The sequence below is a fragment of the Lampetra planeri genome, chromosome 4 (assembly GCF_965212315.1).
Source record: "Lampetra planeri chromosome 4, kcLamPlan1.2.h2, whole genome shotgun sequence".
In the NCBI taxonomy this organism is placed as follows: domain Eukaryota; kingdom Metazoa; phylum Chordata; class Hyperoartia; order Petromyzontiformes; family Petromyzontidae; genus Lampetra; species Lampetra planeri.
In genome coordinates this window covers 11,567,819-11,587,168 of record NC_136110.1, presented here as the reverse complement: position 1 = coordinate 11,587,168, position 19,350 = coordinate 11,567,819, and the positions used below count along the sequence as shown (strand labels likewise).

General features: G+C 43.6%; 1 protein-coding gene across 7 annotated transcripts in view; it reads left to right on the top strand.

Annotated features, from left to right (window-relative positions):
- Window positions 1–19,350, top strand: part of LOC144717696 (monocarboxylate transporter 12-like) — a 46,915-nt gene that overhangs the window by 9,277 nt on the left and 18,288 nt on the right. For 5 of the 7 annotated variants that reach the window (XM_078593257.1, XM_078593260.1, XM_078593259.1 and 2 more), the window contains 2 exons: window positions 3,382–5,501; window positions 19,195–19,298. In XM_078593257.1, coding sequence (XP_078449383.1) covers window positions 5,398–5,501; window positions 19,195–19,298 — 208 coding nt within the window. In that variant the 5' untranslated portion in view covers window positions 3,382–5,397. Of the gene's footprint in view, window positions 1–3,381; window positions 5,502–13,621; window positions 19,299–19,350 lie in introns of those variants that run through there. The other 2 variants (XM_078593256.1, XM_078593254.1) reach the window with 2 other exon arrangements.

The window sequence follows — 19,350 nt, the reverse complement described above, 5'->3', positions numbered from 1 at the left end:
GTCAGGGTTGGGATCAAACCCACAACCTCCTGCATACCAGGCGAGGTAGTTAATATCTCGCCAACATCGTTTGGTAAAAGTTACACTATTTAATAAGCAAAGCTAAAAGTAAGTTTACTGTCACTGAGCAATGCGTGGAGGGATAGTTACGTTAAAAAGTGTGCATTATAAATGAAAACCTTTAGAATAGAAAGGTATTTCCTCGGTTGAACAATGTGTTCGAATTGTTTATGGGCAACACTTGGAATACCACTTGGGCAAGAAGTCAACCGTATTTGTTTTTTCTGACAGATTAGTCCCAACCACCCCATGAGGATGTAAAATATTGGCCACTGGCTCGGGGTTAGTAGTGGTTGTTGACGATTGGCAATGCTGAAAAAACGCATGGGAATGTGGACCTTTTTTTTGAGACAACGCACACACAGCAGCATTGTGTGGATTGGTGTGGGAGAAAAGGGGTCATTGTTATTCCAAGTGGCGAGGATGATTCATTTGTTGAGGTTATCATGTGACTTGTAATGCAATTGACTTAATTGCTATATATACTGCACAGTGTGATTTAGGGGTGGCGAAGAGAGGTTATCTCCCTTGCCTTCGGTTCCAGACCTTGACAATGTCTGTTTGTTATATTTGGAGTCCACGTGTTCTCTCTCACTATTGTGGTCACGTGGATTATTCTCCGGGTTCCTTCGGTTTTGCCCTCGCCATGAGACACAAAACGCATTTAGATGATTTAGCTGTTTCTATCGAATTCCCCACACGTAATAATATAAGCCACTTCGATGAGCTATCATGTGTGGACAGGTCACTTTCTGTTAAATAAAGTAGTTAGGCACAGCTGTCTGAAATGGATTGCCGCTGGGGATTTTGAAGAGAGACGTAACAGCCGAGCGTTGTGGATGTGATTGGGCAAGACATAGGTAGGATATGTGCAGGAATGACACCACGCCATTGGTTAGAGGCCACGACTAGACAAGCTATCCATCAATGATACACTGTATTTCAAAAACACGATCATGTTTCATAAACCGGTTGCATAACTTTGGTTTCAACACCGCCTATTAGTTATCACCCATTTTCAGCGATGACTTTTTGGCATTTGGCATTTGCCATGTGTGGGTGTGTAGGCCCTTTGGCTAGCATGTGTTAAAACTACACAAATGACTGTACAGCGATCAAAGCAAAAATATCCCACGCAGAAAGTCGCTTGCTGTCCACTTTTCTACTCGAGGCATTCTAAACACACAAGCTGTACCTAAAAAGCAGAGGCCCTGCATTTCAGCAAGCACCCAATTTGAACAATTGCAAGACACTGTAATTCAGGTTACCTGGCACATTGAGGGGCCAGCACTGAACTGGTACCACTTAGATCTTGGGCATTGAATACAGGCCCACCAACTGTGATAAAAATGGATTCTGGGATGTAGTGAGTTAGTGGTCTCAACCCGAGTCACCAATGACTGCACACACACACAACCGTCACAATAAATTTGGTTCTGCATTTTATTTGGCAGATTTCCAACTCTTTTGAGAATGAAAATATTGGATTGACTCTTCTTGGTTCTTTCGGTAAAGTCACGTAGAAGGGAAATAATAAAATAATAAAAATAAAACATAATAAAATACAATTCTCACGACGTTTCGGTCACAACGCAAGCAGCCGTCCTCAGGTGAAGAACAGGTCTATCGGAAAGACAGCGTCTTTTATTTTATTATTTCCTTTCTACGTGACTTTACCGAAAGAACCAAGAAGATGAATACCTGCAGTCACGAAAGCTTTAAATCGAAATTGGATTGACTGTCACGTGATGAACATCATTTTCATATGGAACAGAGGTCACTTGCAGAAATATCAGAGGTAGCTCTGTGATGTCCACTTCTGTGAGGCATTCTCTAACAGAATGCTGCCAGAGATCCAAATTGATACTTGGTCTCATGACGACCGCTGCATGATGACCGCTGCAACGTATGATCTTGTGTTTTGATTTAGTGTGCTGATCTTTAAAGGTGCATTTTAAAAAATGTGATACTCCTACTGATGCTCCTGCTGTTGTGGAGTGACTCATGCAGCCAGCTATGGCTACAGGGTTTGGTGGTACATGTTGTTCATGTCGTTTATTGTGAAATTTTGGTCACAGTTCCTATGATCACTGTTACATTGCTTATGGCTTTATTTTGGTGATTTCCAAAAGTTTTTTGGTTTGGCCATGTTTGTTTGTTGTAGTACGGAGTTAGAATCATGGCCTTAATCTAAGTTGTTTTGTGTTTGTTGTTGTTGTTTGACTTGCATCCCACTGGGATTTTTGCACAGCGTTGGTGTACGGTGCTTTTTTCCTGGATTTTTCTGTTTGCGCATAGTCACTTTAAGATGTTTTCTTGTTCATGTTTTTGTTTTTTGTTTGTTGCGGTTGCACCCGATTCAAGAGCCGAATGGCTCACAGGGCTATACCAAATAAATGAAACTGAAAAAAAATGAAACTGAATGACGATAGCACAATTATGTTTTAAAATTACAAGATTCAAAAAAGTTTTCTGGCACTGACGATGAGCACTGCACTAACAATTGAAAGGCTGCAAGTAGAAATTTTGATTGGTGATCAATTTAACTCATCATCTCACTTAGGTCGATAACTTTAGAACCACTTTACTGGAAGTCAACGATGGTAGTACTATGAAAAGTGTCACCCCATGCTCATTTATCGATCCTTTGCCTTTTTCAAATTAAAGTTGGTTGGCTTTTTCCAATCAGGTAGTGATTAACGAGCTATGGAATATTAGTGATTTGGTGGAGTGTTGGAGCAGTGATTTTAGCACTCTGCCATGAACTCAGCAGCCTGAGTTTCACTTTCAGCCGTGGGTAAGATCAGCGGCGAGCTCTATCAAAAACACTTCCAGAACCCCTCTTCATCAACCCACACTGACCAGTTTGGTGAAATAAGGGCCAACAAGTCCAATCATCTTCTTAGTTCTTTCGGTAAAGTCACGTAGAAGGGATATAATAAAATAATTAAAATTAAACATCATAAAATAATTCTCACGACGTTTCGGCCACAACGCAAGCAGCCGTCCTCAGGTGAAAAACAGGTCTGTCGGAAAGACAGCGTCATTCACCTGAGGACGGCTGCTTGCGTTGTGGCCAAAACGTCGTGAGAATTATTTTATCATGTTTTATTATTTTATTATTTCCCTTCTACGTGACTTTACCGAAAGAACCAAGAAGATGAATCCCTGCAGTCAGGAAAGCTTTAAATCGAAAGCCCAATCATCGGCAGTAGATTTCCAAAGGCCTGTGTATTAAAGTATGTATGTGGACATATTGATGGCTGCCATTGTCAAGATGAAATGCTGACCAGTTTCTCATTGACTACATGTCTCCCACAGGTTCTCCAACAGCTATCTCTGACAATTTCTACCTCTGCATCTGATCATTGGGGAACATCAGGCCTCTAGAAGAGATCAGCAGTCCACCTGTCTTATTGATGTAAGTCTTGAGGTCTGTTCACAAGAGATATATGCTGGTATTACTACACTGTTGTACATTTGAATTGGCTGAGATTTTCTCCTTGTTGCTGTGAATGCCAGATAAACTTGCAACGTAATTTGCCTTTCTGTTCCATTGATGCATTTTGTGTTTTCCAACAATCAACAACAATTAGCATTTAATTCTGAAACGAATCATCTCACAAACATCCCCAATATAAGCTCATCAGCCTTTTGAGGCAAGTGCTCTTAGCGAGCACTTAAGAAGGCCGATACGGCACACGAGGAAGTGGGTGGCCAGCACCACGCCTGGCCGCCTTTGTCTCCCTAGCAGCTATTTTTACACACCGCACCAGGTACTCATTTTAGGCTGAGTCAACCGAGGGGAGGCTCAGGCCAGGTTCAGTTTACCGCTTGTCTCTAATGCATGTCCATAAATAAAACCCGGGTCACTGTGACCATTGCGCAGTACACACACCACAACATTATTGATCCCCCTACACAAAGTGTGGCTGGCAAAAATCACGCACGCAAAAATATGTATCCCATACAGGCTTTTGATGCGATAATTATTTTCACTCGGGCCAATAGCAGCCAGGATCCTACATGCTAAGAATTCTGGGCTTTTTTTTACCAAGGCTGATGTTACCCACACCACATCAGGCAGTCAATAATAATGCATATAGCCTACGAAGAAAGGCCAGGGTCAGATTTAACTGACAGTTTTCAATGCGTATACTATAATGCATATACTACCAGAGCATGTATTTTGTTTGCATGTTCACCACAAGTCTGTGTTATTAATGCAGACATGATTCCTTGCAAAAGGTTTCAGTTTGGTGTTTTAACATCGTAACACCTGTTTTATTGCCAGAAAGTGTAAAACCTATTCCTATATTTTTATACTGGCAAGGGAGGTCCCATAAACTTTTCACTGTAGCTGCACATGGCCCTGAATGAAATTTGATTGCCAGCCTTGTGGCACAGTAAACACTCACTTATGAGACTGCTGTTGTGTCACCGCAAACTGGACCTGCAATCGAGAGGTCACCAGTTCTATTTTCCGACACAAATGGTTGAAAATTAGCATACCACAGTGAGTCGATCGGTGGGGTAAAGTGTGGGTAATCCCACCTCACGTTTCGCCCGTGTGGAAGAGAAAGACAAAAACACCCTCTGTAGAAACTCCAAAGAACTCCCATCTCGTGGAAGCCCTTTCAGCAGCCCTTGCAGGATGGAAAAAAACTGCTGATTTGGAATGACAACGATTTTGGGGTGAATCTTTAAGGTTGCTCAACTGCTGACAATCTCATTAGACACAAATCGAACTGTCCCATAACCTTCCAACACTCACTCTCCTCCCACTGTGCCCTAGATTTGTCGTTTAACATTTCTGCAGGAGCAAAAATGTGTTCAGCAATGTTGCCAACTGTAATAAGTTAAACGACCCTCATGAAACCATATCCATTGAATGACTCACATTATATCCCACAGTAATGTTAACATACTACTACGTCACACAGTGTTGCCATTCACAAAACTCAACCAAGGTTATGTTTCTTTTTTAACTTTGCATTTCCAACACAGCTCGATAATCGGGGCTTTCCTCCCCCCGCCCCGTAAATGATCAACAACAGCGGTAACGTGTTAACAAGGCTAACACACCCTCATTCAGGTCCGTGCAAAGGGCAGCAGCGATCTATACTGCAATCACACGCACCGTGATACATTTTTGCTGACTTGAGACTCCAATGGTTAACCGCTTTTCCCTGTAAGCAGTTGACCGTGTCACTGAGAGCGGCGGTGCTGTGTTCAGAGCCGTGCACCAACTTCTGTAAGCGCACGCACACTCGCCCCAAGCGCCCATGTGCACGCTTTGCAGGTGGACAGTGGAGGCAGCACAAACTCACCGAAACGATGATGAGCAAGGCAACTTTCCCGAAGCCCCCTGACGGCGGGTGGGGCTGGGTCGTGGTCTGCAGCTGCTTCATGGTCACCGCATGCACGCGTGCCATCACAAGGTTAGTTGTCGAGTACCGGTTCTCCGCACGCTTGTCATCGTGTTCCCGTTATCACCGCCGTCGTCGTTTTTACTCTCAGAGTATGCCTTGCGTTTGTGTCGCGAGAAATGTTCGCTCAAAGTGTCCCTGTCCTTATGCGTGGACATTTGAATGTGCTCATCTTCAACTGACGGTTACAGGGCTGGTGGTGGAAATTTCGCATTGCTATGTTGAGCCAGTCTCTACAACGCATTGGCCACTCTTGAACTCTCTCACCTTGTGATTGTTGAACTGCTGACCTTTTGTTTGTGAACGTTTAACGGTTTCATATGCCGTCTTGTTGAATTTATCTCAATTACCAAGATAACCGTTATTCCTCTCGAATTTTCAACTAATTTTCAAATAATAATAATTCACAGCTTTTCTAAATTGTACTATTGAATAATGTCCTTATATCGTGGCAGTCATGGGCGTTGTTTGACCATACTCCACTCGCGATTCGGTGCAAGTTGAAAAAGTGGGGGCTCAGTTCAGATATTAGATATTGCTATCGGCTTTGGTATCAATGGACACTTTTCTATTTTGTCGTTAATAAAAACAAAATTCTTATCTATGGGTGTTTTTTTTACGTGCAATTTTTTTTGGATCTAATGCATTGAAAAATAAAGTAGTTTAAAATAATATATCCACACTATAAAATAATGTCACATTGTATAGAATACGCTGAGGGCCAGATTCGCTTCTTGACTAAATGAGCCAAAGAACCGCACTGGCAATGTGTCCCATTGCTGCAAATGGAGACATCTGCGCGTTTCACCAAACAAATAGACGTTTACGTATTTTCAACAACACAATACTTTGGCCTGTTTTTTTTAACTAGAATTTTTTTTGAGGTTTTTGCATTGACATCTGCATAGTAAACAGCATCATCATAATCCATGGTAATTCCACGACTGGATGAAGGTTTCCCAAGCCTCCACCATCTCTCATGATTTTGCGCTATCATCCAAGGACTTGCACATGAGCTGGAGTTTCCGTGTCTCTCTCTCCTCATGGTCATGTGGATTTTTCTCCGGATCCTCTGGTTTTTTCCCTCCACATGTAGAAACGTGCGGTTAGAGTATTTGATTGCTGCTATATATTTCCGCATGATAAACCACTTTGTTGGGGTATCAGTTGTAGGCCGTTTACACATCCTTGTGAAGGTTTTTACTTCATGCAATCAAAAAGTTACAACTTGTCCTAAATCCTGAATCCAGATAGATTTTTTGAAATCTTTAAGGATTTACTTGTGCAGCATTAAACAGATGACATTGATTACTTGTGAACTACAGCACAATATTGAAATGGTCACATCTAACGAGTTGGCTTGACAGCAGCGCATTAGCAAAACATAAAAAAACATGCTAAGTATGCTGCGAATAATGACACTTCAACCACAGTGTCTCCACATCACCATGCCCAAACCAGCCTTTTCGACGGCCATGCCCTAAACAAGCCGTTCGAACGGCTGCGCAAAAAATATTTTCCATTCCTACCAAATGGACTACCTCCATGGGCGGAGTGGAATGCGCCACTGGTGTTCAGTACAGTAGAGCTCCTCTTATACGTGGCTGTGTGGGGAGCCCATTGTCGCCGCCCCGACTCTCCGCGGGGTTAGCCGCGGTTTTACTCTGCTTATTCATGGGAATAAACACGCTTAATGGGAATCCGTTCGGCAATGAACTTGAGGGGGATGGGGGGAGTGGGAGATACAATGCAGATTATTTAAAATAATTTAAAGAAGAGGGCCACAGATACTATGATTTTTTTACAGACCTTAGCTCCTGAAATTAATAGGATCATAGCAATTCTCCTGTATTGAAGTAAAACAACTCGGGGAGGGGAGTAGAGGCAGTTGTGTAGAAGGGCTGACAGGGCAAGGGGAGCGTTGCCGGGATTGAAGCTCCCAAGACAAGCAAGGCATGGCCCAGGATGAGCAGCAGGGAGAAAGAAGGAACGCCTGTACAGGAAGAATATGAGGAGAGGGAGAAGGAAGGGCCGGGCCAGGATGTTGGGGAAGAGATGATGATGAGAGGAAATAATGAGAAGAGAGATGGACGGAGCAAGCAGTAGTGAGCTGCACGAAGCAGCATCTGTTTTCACAGGGGGCGGGGAGAGGGGACGAATCGAGAGTGGGAGTGGCCACACAGAAGTCACGGGAGACTTGAGCTGATCTCCATCTTTAAATGGGCCACTCATATTCAGTACTTCTATTGCTTCCAATGTACCTGTAGCTCTACTGTAATGTAAACCGTGATAACATCCGCGGCAGTCAGTGACTGCATCGGTACGGAAAATCACGCACATGCACTTTGAGTGAACATTTCTAACAAACTCGAGAATGAAAACGTCGCCACAATAAATCAGAAGATGCATACAAAGTGCCGCAACGTTGCAAATCGCATGCCGTCTGATACGCCAGTATACGACAAGAGTGGCCATAAAAGATGCAGGCCTTTTATTTCAGCCTGTGGCCAGGTACTAGATGGGTCGTTACATCGCAGGGACCACGAAATGGCGACAGCTTGGGAAGGCCTTTATCCAGCAGTGGATTTATCATGGCTGAAGATGATATTGCTTTGCAGCCTAAATATGTACGATTCTTTCGGAGCGTATTTTTCGTAAATTTAGTTGTGATACAAATCCTGCTTTGTCACACCATGTAATGTGTCGGCATAATTACATATTTTGTTTACCGCCCCTCTTGGTTGAACTGTCCGTAACGTATGTTTTGAGAATTGCTTGTCCAAGCACACATACATGTTGACACACCCTTATTTGCCAGGAGGTTTCTGTTTTTCCGACCTTTGACCTCTCTACCCCCAAGCTACCCCGCTGATGGCCTGCAGCCCCCATTGATACGTTGTTTTGTATTTGTTTTTTGGTGTTTGTTACAACTGAAGTCACTCCGATGTCTACTGTAGTTTTGTACCATCACCCCATTATGTTTCAGGCCGCTAGCTCTGTTTTCATTCGACCCAATGTAAACTCGCATGACATGCGTGACATACACACACTGGTGAGGTTCATCGTGAATGCTCAACCGTCCGGGCTTAAATTGTCCATACCAATATCTCCCATCGTGGCTTTTCTGTGAGATCTTTCAGTGCCGCAAATGCGGGGACCCGATCCACTTCTCAATTACTCAGTTTTCCCACCTTCAGCAGAGCCTCCACCTTCCTGCACACTCGTTACTCAAACTCCCTGCGGAGGAATAAATACGCACGGGATTTTTAAATTCCACACGAATACTTCAGAAAAATCCATCCTACAAAGACGTGTGTACTCATTTTTCACTGGCATACGATCACTCCTTCGTGGTCAGGGGGAAATATTTTTTATTTATTTTACTGCTATTCTCCATTTCGACACGATGATAAGCCACTTCGTTATCATTTGTAGCCAGGTCGCTTCTGAGAAAGAGCTATAGAGCTCAGTGGGCTTTACCTGGTGAATATAGTTTTGTTCGGTTTAATTGTCAATACCCTTTATTTGATGAGGACATAACTGGTGCTCTACTCTATCAATGTCATTTATATAACTTGCCATTTGAACGGAGGGTGTTGAAATTGCCGGCTTATTTCTCTGATCCGATGAGGCTCAGCCCTTTAAGCTATCCATTATGTAATAACAGTAATAACAATAATAATAATTTACAGCCCTTCGTCAATTCAAACTCCAAGCATCCTGGTCGGTCATGAGAGTTTTTGGACCATGCTTCACCATGCTGGTGAGTACCAATTGGTGAAGGAGGTAGGATGGGGATGCAGCCCCGGTTCAAACATCGCTCGACACTAACGATATAGCCGTGGCCGAGAATCGAACTCGGGAAGCCAGGTTTCCAGCTCAGTTTGCTTGCAACTGCGCCACTGATGTACCCAGAAACTATCTGTTATGGTAATGTAATATATATGATAATGCGTGGTTGCATTACGATTCCATCCTGAGATACAAGTGAGATATTGAAATCAGGATTTTATAGGAATCTCGACTCCCAAGTAACTAGATTCCTGCTTTTTGCACATAGAGCTGTACTCATCACCGTGCGTCCATGTGAATATCGTTGTGTTCATGTCATTGCGTCCGTGTGACTATCACGTGACAAGGTGTCATCACAGCTACTTAAAAAAAAACGAAAAGGGGACATCAACAAACCACTAAAGACACTGCCATGTGATTGAAAACATTGTGCAGATGGCATAAAGTCCACTGAGCAATGTGGAAGTGAGCCCCTGGCAGCTGGTTTGGCTTTTTTTTGTTACAGGCATTGTAGCGATGCAACTCACACATATGTAGCCTTCCCTTCAAACATTGGCATGCAGTCAGGGTCACTGAGCTCAAACTGTAACAAAATGCATAAACAGGGCACCAATGTCCATGTGTAATGGCATGATGACACCTGCTGGCTGGAAAAGGGAAGCACGGGTACGGGCACCGCTAAGACAACATCCAATCTGAAAGGGAGAGGTATCTGGGGCAAAGGTAATAGGCGGGGTTGGCCGAGATGCTCCGGGAACCTGCTCAAAGGTTCCACGAGAGGGCGTGGCCAGAGGCGGAGCCTAGCCACGCCTGGGGAGATATAAGCAGGGGCGGACCAGGGCTCGGGGTTCGTGTGTGGAGTCTTGGGTCCGGACTGCGTTGCTACTCGCCGTCATCTCTCTCCGTCTTCCGGCCACGTGGAAGATCTCCTGCGGGCTTCCATCACAATCCTCGTCACGCCGCCAGCCAGCGGCGTAGCCGAGTGTGGATGGTGGAACCTCGCCGAGTGATCGGCCGTGTGTGTAGCCGATAGAGACGTTGGCCTGTGTTGTGCCCATGTAAGAATAAAAGAAAAAGTACCCTCTACACGACGTGTCGCGGAAGTCGCTCATTACACATGTGTCATCGCATGCCCGAGGACTTGCCCTCGTGATGAGCGTGGAGAAACACGTTTCCAATTAACCAACTATTAAATGTTACTAGCACCTGCAGAAAATACATTGAAATCAATGGTACCTTTTTGCCGTAACCAAAATTATTAAAAATAAGAATGGATTTTACACTTTATGGAAATAAAACAGGTGTTACTGTTCGCCTTTTGGTGTTTTCTGGTCTAACACTGGTGGTGAGACAAAGCCATGAAGAAGGATGTCTCTGGTGTAGGTCAATCAGTTTAAAAAACAATGCCCATATATTACACTATGGAACACAATTTTTTTTCCTGGGTAGTAAGTGTTATTTCGTAATTGCTTTACCTAAAAAGTATAGAAAATAGCTATTAGTTCCCACAAACTTTGCTTTTGTGATCGGGACAGTGATATTTTGGAATTTACCTACTTTCAATGAGAAAACGGGCGAATTTGTGTATTTTCGTTCACATAAAGTCTGAAAAAACAACGTGAATCAAAATTAACATGAATTTATACTAAAGTAATACAAAAATGACTACAAAAGATTTAGAAGTGAGTAGTTTTTCGAGATTCACGATTATACTGTAAATTACTTTCAAGAATCAGCCCCCAAATGTAGTCTCCCATCATGTTCTCGTTATACTGTCCTTGGTAGTGGCGTTTAAAGTTCAGTATATCCTGGTGAAAGCGCCCGCCTTGCTCCTCCGAGTATGCTCCCATGTTCTCCTTGAATTTATCAAGATGATTTCAAGGATATGGACTTTGAGGGACATCCTACAGCCCATTGTGCCGTAGTTCTTAACCAGAGTCTTAACCAGTTCCACATAGTTTTCGACCTTATGATTGCCCAAGAAGCCACGAACCACTGCGACAAAGCTGTTCCAAGCCGCTTTCTCCTTACTAGTGAGCTTCTTGGGGAATTCATTGCACTCCAAGATCTTCTTTATCTGTCGTCCGACAGAGACACCGGCTTTGACCTTTGCCTCAGACAGCTTAGGGAAGAAGTCTTGAAGGTACTTGAAGGCTGCCGACTCCTTATCTAGACATCTGCGCGTTTCACCAAACAAATAGACGTTTACGTATTTTCAACAACACAATACTTTGGCCTGTTTTTTTTAACTAGAATTTTTTTTGAGGTTTTTGCATTGACATCTGCATAGTAAACAGCATCATCATAATCCATGGTAATTCCACGACTGGATGAAGGTTTCCCAAGCCTCCACCATCTCTCATGATTTTGCGCTATCATCCAAGGACTTGCACATGAGCTGGAGTTTCCGTGTCTCTCTCTCCTCATGGTCATGTGGATTTTTCTCCGGATCCTCTGGTTTTTTCCCTCCACATGTAGAAACGTGCGGTTAGAGTATTTGATTGCTGCTATATATTTCCGCATGATAAACCACTTTGTTGGGGTATCAGTTGTAGGCCGTTTACACATCCTTGTGAAGGTTTTTACTTCATGCAATCAAAAAGTTACAACTTGTCCTAAATCCTGAATCCAGATAGATTTTTTGAAATCTTTAAGGATTTACTTGTGCAGCATTAAACAGATGACATTGATTACTTGTGAACTACAGCACAATATTGAAATGGTCACATCTAACGAGTTGGCTTGACAGCAGCGCATTAGCAAAACATAAAAAAACATGCTAAGTATGCTGCGAATAATGACACTTCAACCACAGTGTCTCCACATCACCATGCCCAAACCAGCCTTTTCGACGGCCATGCCCTAAACAAGCCGTTCGAACGGCTGCGCAAAAAATATTTTCCATTCCTACCAAATGGACTACCTCCATGGGCGGAGTGGAATGCGCCACTGGTGTTCAGTACAGTAGAGCTCCTCTTATACGTGGCTGTGTGGGGAGCCCATTGTCGCCGCCCCGACTCTCCGCGGGGTTAGCCGCGGTTTTACTCTGCTTATTCATGGGAATAAACACGCTTAATGGGAATCCGTTCGGCAATGAACTTGAGGGGGATGGGGGGAGTGGGAGATACAATGCAGATTATTTAAAATAATTTAAAGAAGAGGGCCACAGATACTATGATTTTTTTACAGACCTTAGCTCCTGAAATTAATAGGATCATAGCAATTCTCCTGTATTGAAGTAAAACAACTCGGGGAGGGGAGTAGAGGCAGTTGTGTAGAAGGGCTGACAGGGCAAGGGGAGCGTTGCCGGGATTGAAGCTCCCAAGACAAGCAAGGCATGGCCCAGGATGAGCAGCAGGGAGAAAGAAGGAACGCCTGTACAGGAAGAATATGAGGAGAGGGAGAAGGAAGGGCCGGGCCAGGATGTTGGGGAAGAGATGATGATGAGAGGAAATAATGAGAAGAGAGATGGACGGAGCAAGCAGTAGTGAGCTGCACGAAGCAGCATCTGTTTTCACAGGGGGCGGGGAGAGGGGACGAATCGAGAGTGGGAGTGGCCACACAGAAGTCACGGGAGACTTGAGCTGATCTCCATCTTTAAATGGGCCACTCATATTCAGTACTTCTATTGCTTCCAATGTACCTGTAGCTCTACTGTAATGTAAACCGTGATAACATCCGCGGCAGTCAGTGACTGCATCGGTACGGAAAATCACGCACATGCACTTTGAGTGAACATTTCTAACAAACTCGAGAATGAAAACGTCGCCACAATAAATCAGAAGATGCATACAAAGTGCCGCAACGTTGCAAATCGCATGCCGTCTGATACGCCAGTATACGACAAGAGTGGCCATAAAAGATGCAGGCCTTTTATTTCAGCCTGTGGCCAGGTACTAGATGGGTCGTTACATCGCAGGGACCACGAAATGGCGACAGCTTGGGAAGGCCTTTATCCAGCAGTGGATTTATCATGGCTGAAGATGATATTGCTTTGCAGCCTAAATATGTACGATTCTTTCGGAGCGTATTTTTCGTAAATTTAGTTGTGATACAAATCCTGCTTTGTCACACCATGTAATGTGTCGGCATAATTACATATTTTGTTTACCGCCCCTCTTGGTTGAACTGTCCGTAACGTATGTTTTGAGAATTGCTTGTCCAAGCACACATACATGTTGACACACCCTTATTTGCCAGGAGGTTTCTGTTTTTCCGACCTTTGACCTCTCTACCCCCAAGCTACCCCGCTGATGGCCTGCAGCCCCCATTGATACGTTGTTTTGTATTTGTTTTTTGGTGTTTGTCACAACTGAAGTCACTCCGATGTCTACTGTAGTTTTGTACCATCACCCCATTATGTTTCAGGCCGCTAGCTCTGTTTTCATTCGACCCAATGTAAACTCGCATGACATGCGTGACATACACACACTGGTGAGGTTCATCGTGAATGCTCAACCGTCCGGGCTTAAATTGTCCATACCAATATCTCCCATCGTGGCTTTTCTGTGAGATCTTTCAGTGCCGCAAATGCGGGGACCCGATCCACTTCTCAATTACTCAGTTTTCCCACCTTCAGCAGAGCCTCCACCTTCCTGCACACTCGTTACTCAAACTCCCTGCGGAGGAATAAATACGCACGGGATTTTTAAATTCCACACGAATACTTCAGAAAAATCCATCCTACAAAGACGTGTGTACTCATTTTTCACTGGCATACGATCACTCCTTCGTGGTCAGGGGGAAATATTTTTTATTTATTTTACTGCTATTCTCCATTTCGACACGATGATAAGCCACTTCGTTATCATTTGTAGCCAGGTCGCTTCTGAGAAAGAGCTATAGAGCTCAGTGGGCTTTACCTGGTGAATATAGTTTTGTTCGGTTTAATTGTCAATACCCTTTATTTGATGAGGACATAACTGGTGCTCTACTCTATCAATGTCATTTATATAACTTGCCATTTGAACGGAGGGTGTTGAAATTGCCGGCTTATTTCTCTGATCCGATGAGGCTCAGCCCTTTAAGCTATCCATTATGTAATAACAGTAATAACAATAATAATAATTTACAGCCCTTCGTCAATTCAAACTCCAAGCATCCTGGTCGGTCATGAGAGTTTTTGGACCATGCTTCACCATGCTGGTGAGTACCAATTGGTGAAGGAGGTAGGATGGGGATGCAGCCCCGGTTCAAACATCGCTCGACACTAACGATATAGCCGTGGCCGAGAATCGAACTCGGGAAGCCAGGTTTCCAGCTCAGTTTGCTTGCAACTGCGCCACTGATGTACCCAGAAACTATCTGTTATGGTAATGTAATATATATGATAATGCGTGGTTGCATTACGATTCCATCCTGAGATACAAGTGAGATATTGAAATCAGGATTTTATAGGAATCTCGACTCCCAAGTAACTAGATTCCTGCTTTTTGCACATAGAGCTGTACTCATCACCGTGCGTCCATGTGAATATCGTTGTGTTCATGTCATTGCGTCCGTGTGACTATCACGTGACAAGGTGTCATCACAGCTACTTAAAAAAAAACGAAAAGGGGACATCAACAAACCACTAAAGACACTGCCATGTGATTGAAAACATTGTGCAGATGGCATAAAGTCCACTGAGCAATGTGGAAGTGAGCCCCTGGCAGCTGGTTTGGCTTTTTTTTGTTACAGGCATTGTAGCGATGCAACTCACACATATGTAGCCTTCCCTTCAAACATTGGCATGCAGTCAGGGTCACTGAGCTCAAACTGTAACAAAATGCATAAACAGGGCACCAATGTCCATGTGTAATGGCATGATGACACCTGCTGGCTGGAAAAGGGAAGCACGGGTACGGGCACCGCTAAGACAACATCCAATCTGAAAGGGAGAGGTATCTGGGGCAAAGGTAATAGGCGGGGTTGGCCGAGATGCTCCGGGAACCTGCTCAAAGGTTCCACGAGAGGGCGTGGCCAGAGGCGGAGCCTAGCCACGCCTGGGGAGATATAAGCAGGGGCGGACCAGGGCTCGGGGTTCGTGTGTGGAGTCTTGGGTCCGGACTGCGTTGCTACTCGCCGTCATCTCTCTCCGTCTTCCGGCCACGTGGAAGATCTCCTGCGGGCTTCCATCACAATCCTCGTCACGCCGCCAGCCAGCGGCGTAGCCGAGTGTGGATGGTGGAACCTCGCCGAGTGATCGGCCGTGTGTGTAGCCGATAGAGACGTTGGCCTGTGTTGTGCCCATGTAAGAATAAAAGAAGAAGTACCCTCTACACGACGTGTCGCGGAAGTCGCTCATTACACATGTGTCATCGCATGCCCGAGGACTTGCCCTCGTGATGAGCGTGGAGAAACACGTTTCCAATTAACCAACTATTAAATGTTACTAGCACCTGCAGAAAATACATTGAAATCAATGGTACCTTTTTGCCGTAACCAAAATTATTAAAAATAAGAATGGATTTTACACTTTATGGAAATAAAACAGGTGTTACTGTTCGCCTTTTGGTGTTTTCTGGTCTAACACTGGTGGTGAGACAAAGCCATGAAGAAGGATGTCTCTGGTGTAGGTCAATCAGTTTAAAAAACAATGCCCATATATTACACTATGGAACACAATTTTTTTTCCTGGGTAGTAAGTGTTATTTCGTAATTGCTTTACCTAAAAAGTATAGAAAATAGCTATTAGTTCCCACAAACTTTGCTTTTGTGATCGGGACAGTGATATTTTGGAATTTACCTACTTTCAATGAGAAAACGGGCGAATTTGTGTATTTTCGTTCACATAAAGTCTGAAAAAACAACGTGAATCAAAATTAACATGAATTTATACTAAAGTAATACAAAAATGACTACAAAAGATTTAGAAGTGAGTAGTTTTTCGAGATTCACGATTATACTGTAAATTACTTTCAAGAATCAGCCCCCAAATGTAGTCTCCCATCATGTTCTCGTTATACTGTCCTTGGTAGTGGCGTTTAAAGTTCAGTATATCCTGGTGAAAGCGCCCGCCTTGCTCCTCCGAGTATGCTCCCATGTTCTCCTTGAATTTATCAAGATGATTTCAAGGATATGGACTTTGAGGGACATCCTACAGCCCATTGTGCCGTAGTTCTTAACCAGAGTCTTAACCAGTTCCACATAGTTTTCGACCTTATGATTGCCCAAGAAGCCACGAACCACTGCGACAAAGCTGTTCCAAGCCGCTTTCTCCTTACTAGTGAGCTTCTTGGGGAATTCATTGCACTCCAAGATCTTCTTTATCTGTCGTCCGACAGAGACACCGGCTTTGACCTTTGCCTCAGACAGCTTAGGGAAGAAGTCTTGAAGGTACTTGAAGGCTGCCGACTCCTTATCTACAGCTGTGACAAATTTTTCATAAGGCCCAATTTGATGTGCAGTGGTGGCATCAGCACCTTCCGGGGGTCCACCAGTGTCTCCCACTTGACGTTGTTCCTCCCCACAGAGAACTCAGTCCGCTGTGGCCAGTCCCGCCTGTGGTAGTGCGTCTTGGTGTCCCTGCTGTCCCAAAGGCAAAGATAGCAGGGAAACTTGGTAAAACCGCCTTGGAGACCCATCAGGAATGACACCATTTTGAGGTCTTCGATGACCTCCCAGCCGTACTCATTATACTTCAAGGCAAGGTCTTGATGCTGTTGTAATCCTCTTTGAGGTGCACCGAGTAAGCCAGGGGAAGAGACGGGTACTTGTTACCATGATGGAGCAGCACGGCTTTGAGGCTCCTGGATGAGCTGTCAATGAAGAGGCGCCACTCATTCTGGTTACAGGCAATTCCGATTGCCTCGAACAGACTGGTCACATTGTGGCAGAAGCAGAGCCCATCTTGACGGGTGAAGAAGCTGCAAAAAGGTTGGTGATGCTTCCTCTGATCTGCGACTTTTAAACTTTTATCCAACAAGTTCCACTGTTTGAGCCTAGGCGTCAAAAGCTTGGCATTGGACTTGGTAAGACCAAGATCTCTGATAAAGTCGTTGAGGTCTTTTTGGTTGGGTTAGTATGAGTTTCTTTCCTCAGCTCCACCTCTGAAATTGTCATCTGGATCTACGTCTTCCTCGCTCTATGACTTGCTGCTCTCTTCTAAAGACCCTCTTTCTCCGGAGGAGTGGGTACAGGGAGCTCATGTGAGTGTGGCACCGGGGCAATGGATGAAGGAAGGTCCGGATACGTGATAGCAGGTGCATTCCTGCCAGTCCGACGTTTGGAAGGGTTCACCATGCAGAAGTAGCAGTTGCTTGAGTGGTCAGTGGGTTCCCGCCAAATTATTGGGATAGAGAACTTCATGGCTCTCTTTTCCCCTCTGTACAATCCTACAAAAAATGTATTTACTTCACCCATGACTAATGTGTAAACAATTCTCGCAACATTTTTCAATAACACTAAAAGTTGTAAAACATTTGAAAATTTAAAACTTTTACAATTTTTTTTTACAAATTTTATAACATAAAATTCTAAGCAACAATTGTTCATCTTACCTTCCAGAGTTTTTATGCATTGCTTGCAGGTGAAATGAGGGGACCAGGGTTTGTCTTGATCCCCGACAGGAATGCCGAAACATGCCTTGTAGGCCTCACACATCTTAGCAGATGCTTCCACACAGTTCTTTTTCGCTCTTGTCTTCATGAATTGGCCGCAGACATAGCAAAATGCGTCTGCCGGATGCTTGCAGCCTCTTGATGCCATCTCAGAAAAATGCAGAAATGTATCCACTTAGGCAGCTGGAACTAAACTGAACTGGTTGGCTTAAGGCCCCTGTATTTATACTAAAATATTTCTATTACTGGAAAGTTATAGAATGTTCTAGAAGTTACTCCAAGTTTAATCAGCACTGAATCTATCTGGAATGTTCTGAAAAATAGGTACATTTCCAAATATCACTGTCCTTGTCACAAAAGCAAAGTTTGTGGGGAATAATAGCCAATTTCTGTACTTTTGAGCATAAGCAATTAGGAAATAACACTTACTACCCAGGAACAAAAAAATAAAATAAATTGTGATCGAAACGTCGTTAATTGTTTTATTTTATTTCTACCTACGTGACTTTACCGAAAGAACCAAAGAGTATTGTAACACAGTGTTATCAGAGCGTGTTTGTTTACATGTTTTTCCACAAGTACGTGTGGTTAATGCAGCCTTGATGCCTTGAAATAGATGTCTATTTGGTGCTTAAACATCTTAACGCCTCCTGTTTTATTGGCAGAAATTATAATAAAAGCTATTCTTATTTTTTTCATCAAATTGATATTGAATAACCAAAACTTAAAAATATATATCTAGCAGAGACATCCTTAATTCCTGGCCACGTACTCCTTAATTTATTTGGATTTCTTATGAAAGCCTCACTGATTATAATTTTAAAGAGGGTTCTGCTGAAGCTTTTCACAGTAGGGAGTCGATGTTTGCGATGTTATAATTCCAATTGAGTAATTTTCCGATGATTTTGCATATGTGATCAATTTATCTGCGTACTGAATGTTTGTGTTAAAACATGCAAATAAACATGTTTTGCATGTTTGAACATCTTAACACCTGTATTCTTGCTCTCAAGGGTAAAACCTATTCGGTTTTTTTTTCATCATCTTGATACTGGCAAAAACGGTCCCATAGATGCAGTCCTGGTAGAGGCATTTGTAGTTTTCCTGTATTTATATATTTTTTGTAAATTAAACTACGTTATTTACCAGGTAAATCCCACTGAGCTATTAGCTCTTGATCAGATGTGACTTGATCACACATGACAGCTCATCGAAATGGCTGATATCAAACCTGCAACGTTGGCCCAATGTTGGCAAGCAGTTGGATCCATCGGCCCAACGTTCCATGATTGCTGGGTTCACCTCGTATGCAAATTGAATATTATATACAAAGCAACTTGCACCCTATGTGTAATTCGTGTAATCCATTGCAGATGCATACCAATTTTCTTCGTGGAGTTTCAACAACACTTCTCAAAGGACACATCTACAACTGCATGGATTAACTCAATAATGGACTGCACCACCATGCTGTGTGGTACGAACATCCGCACTGATCATTATACATTGTCTCAATAGATCCATTGTAC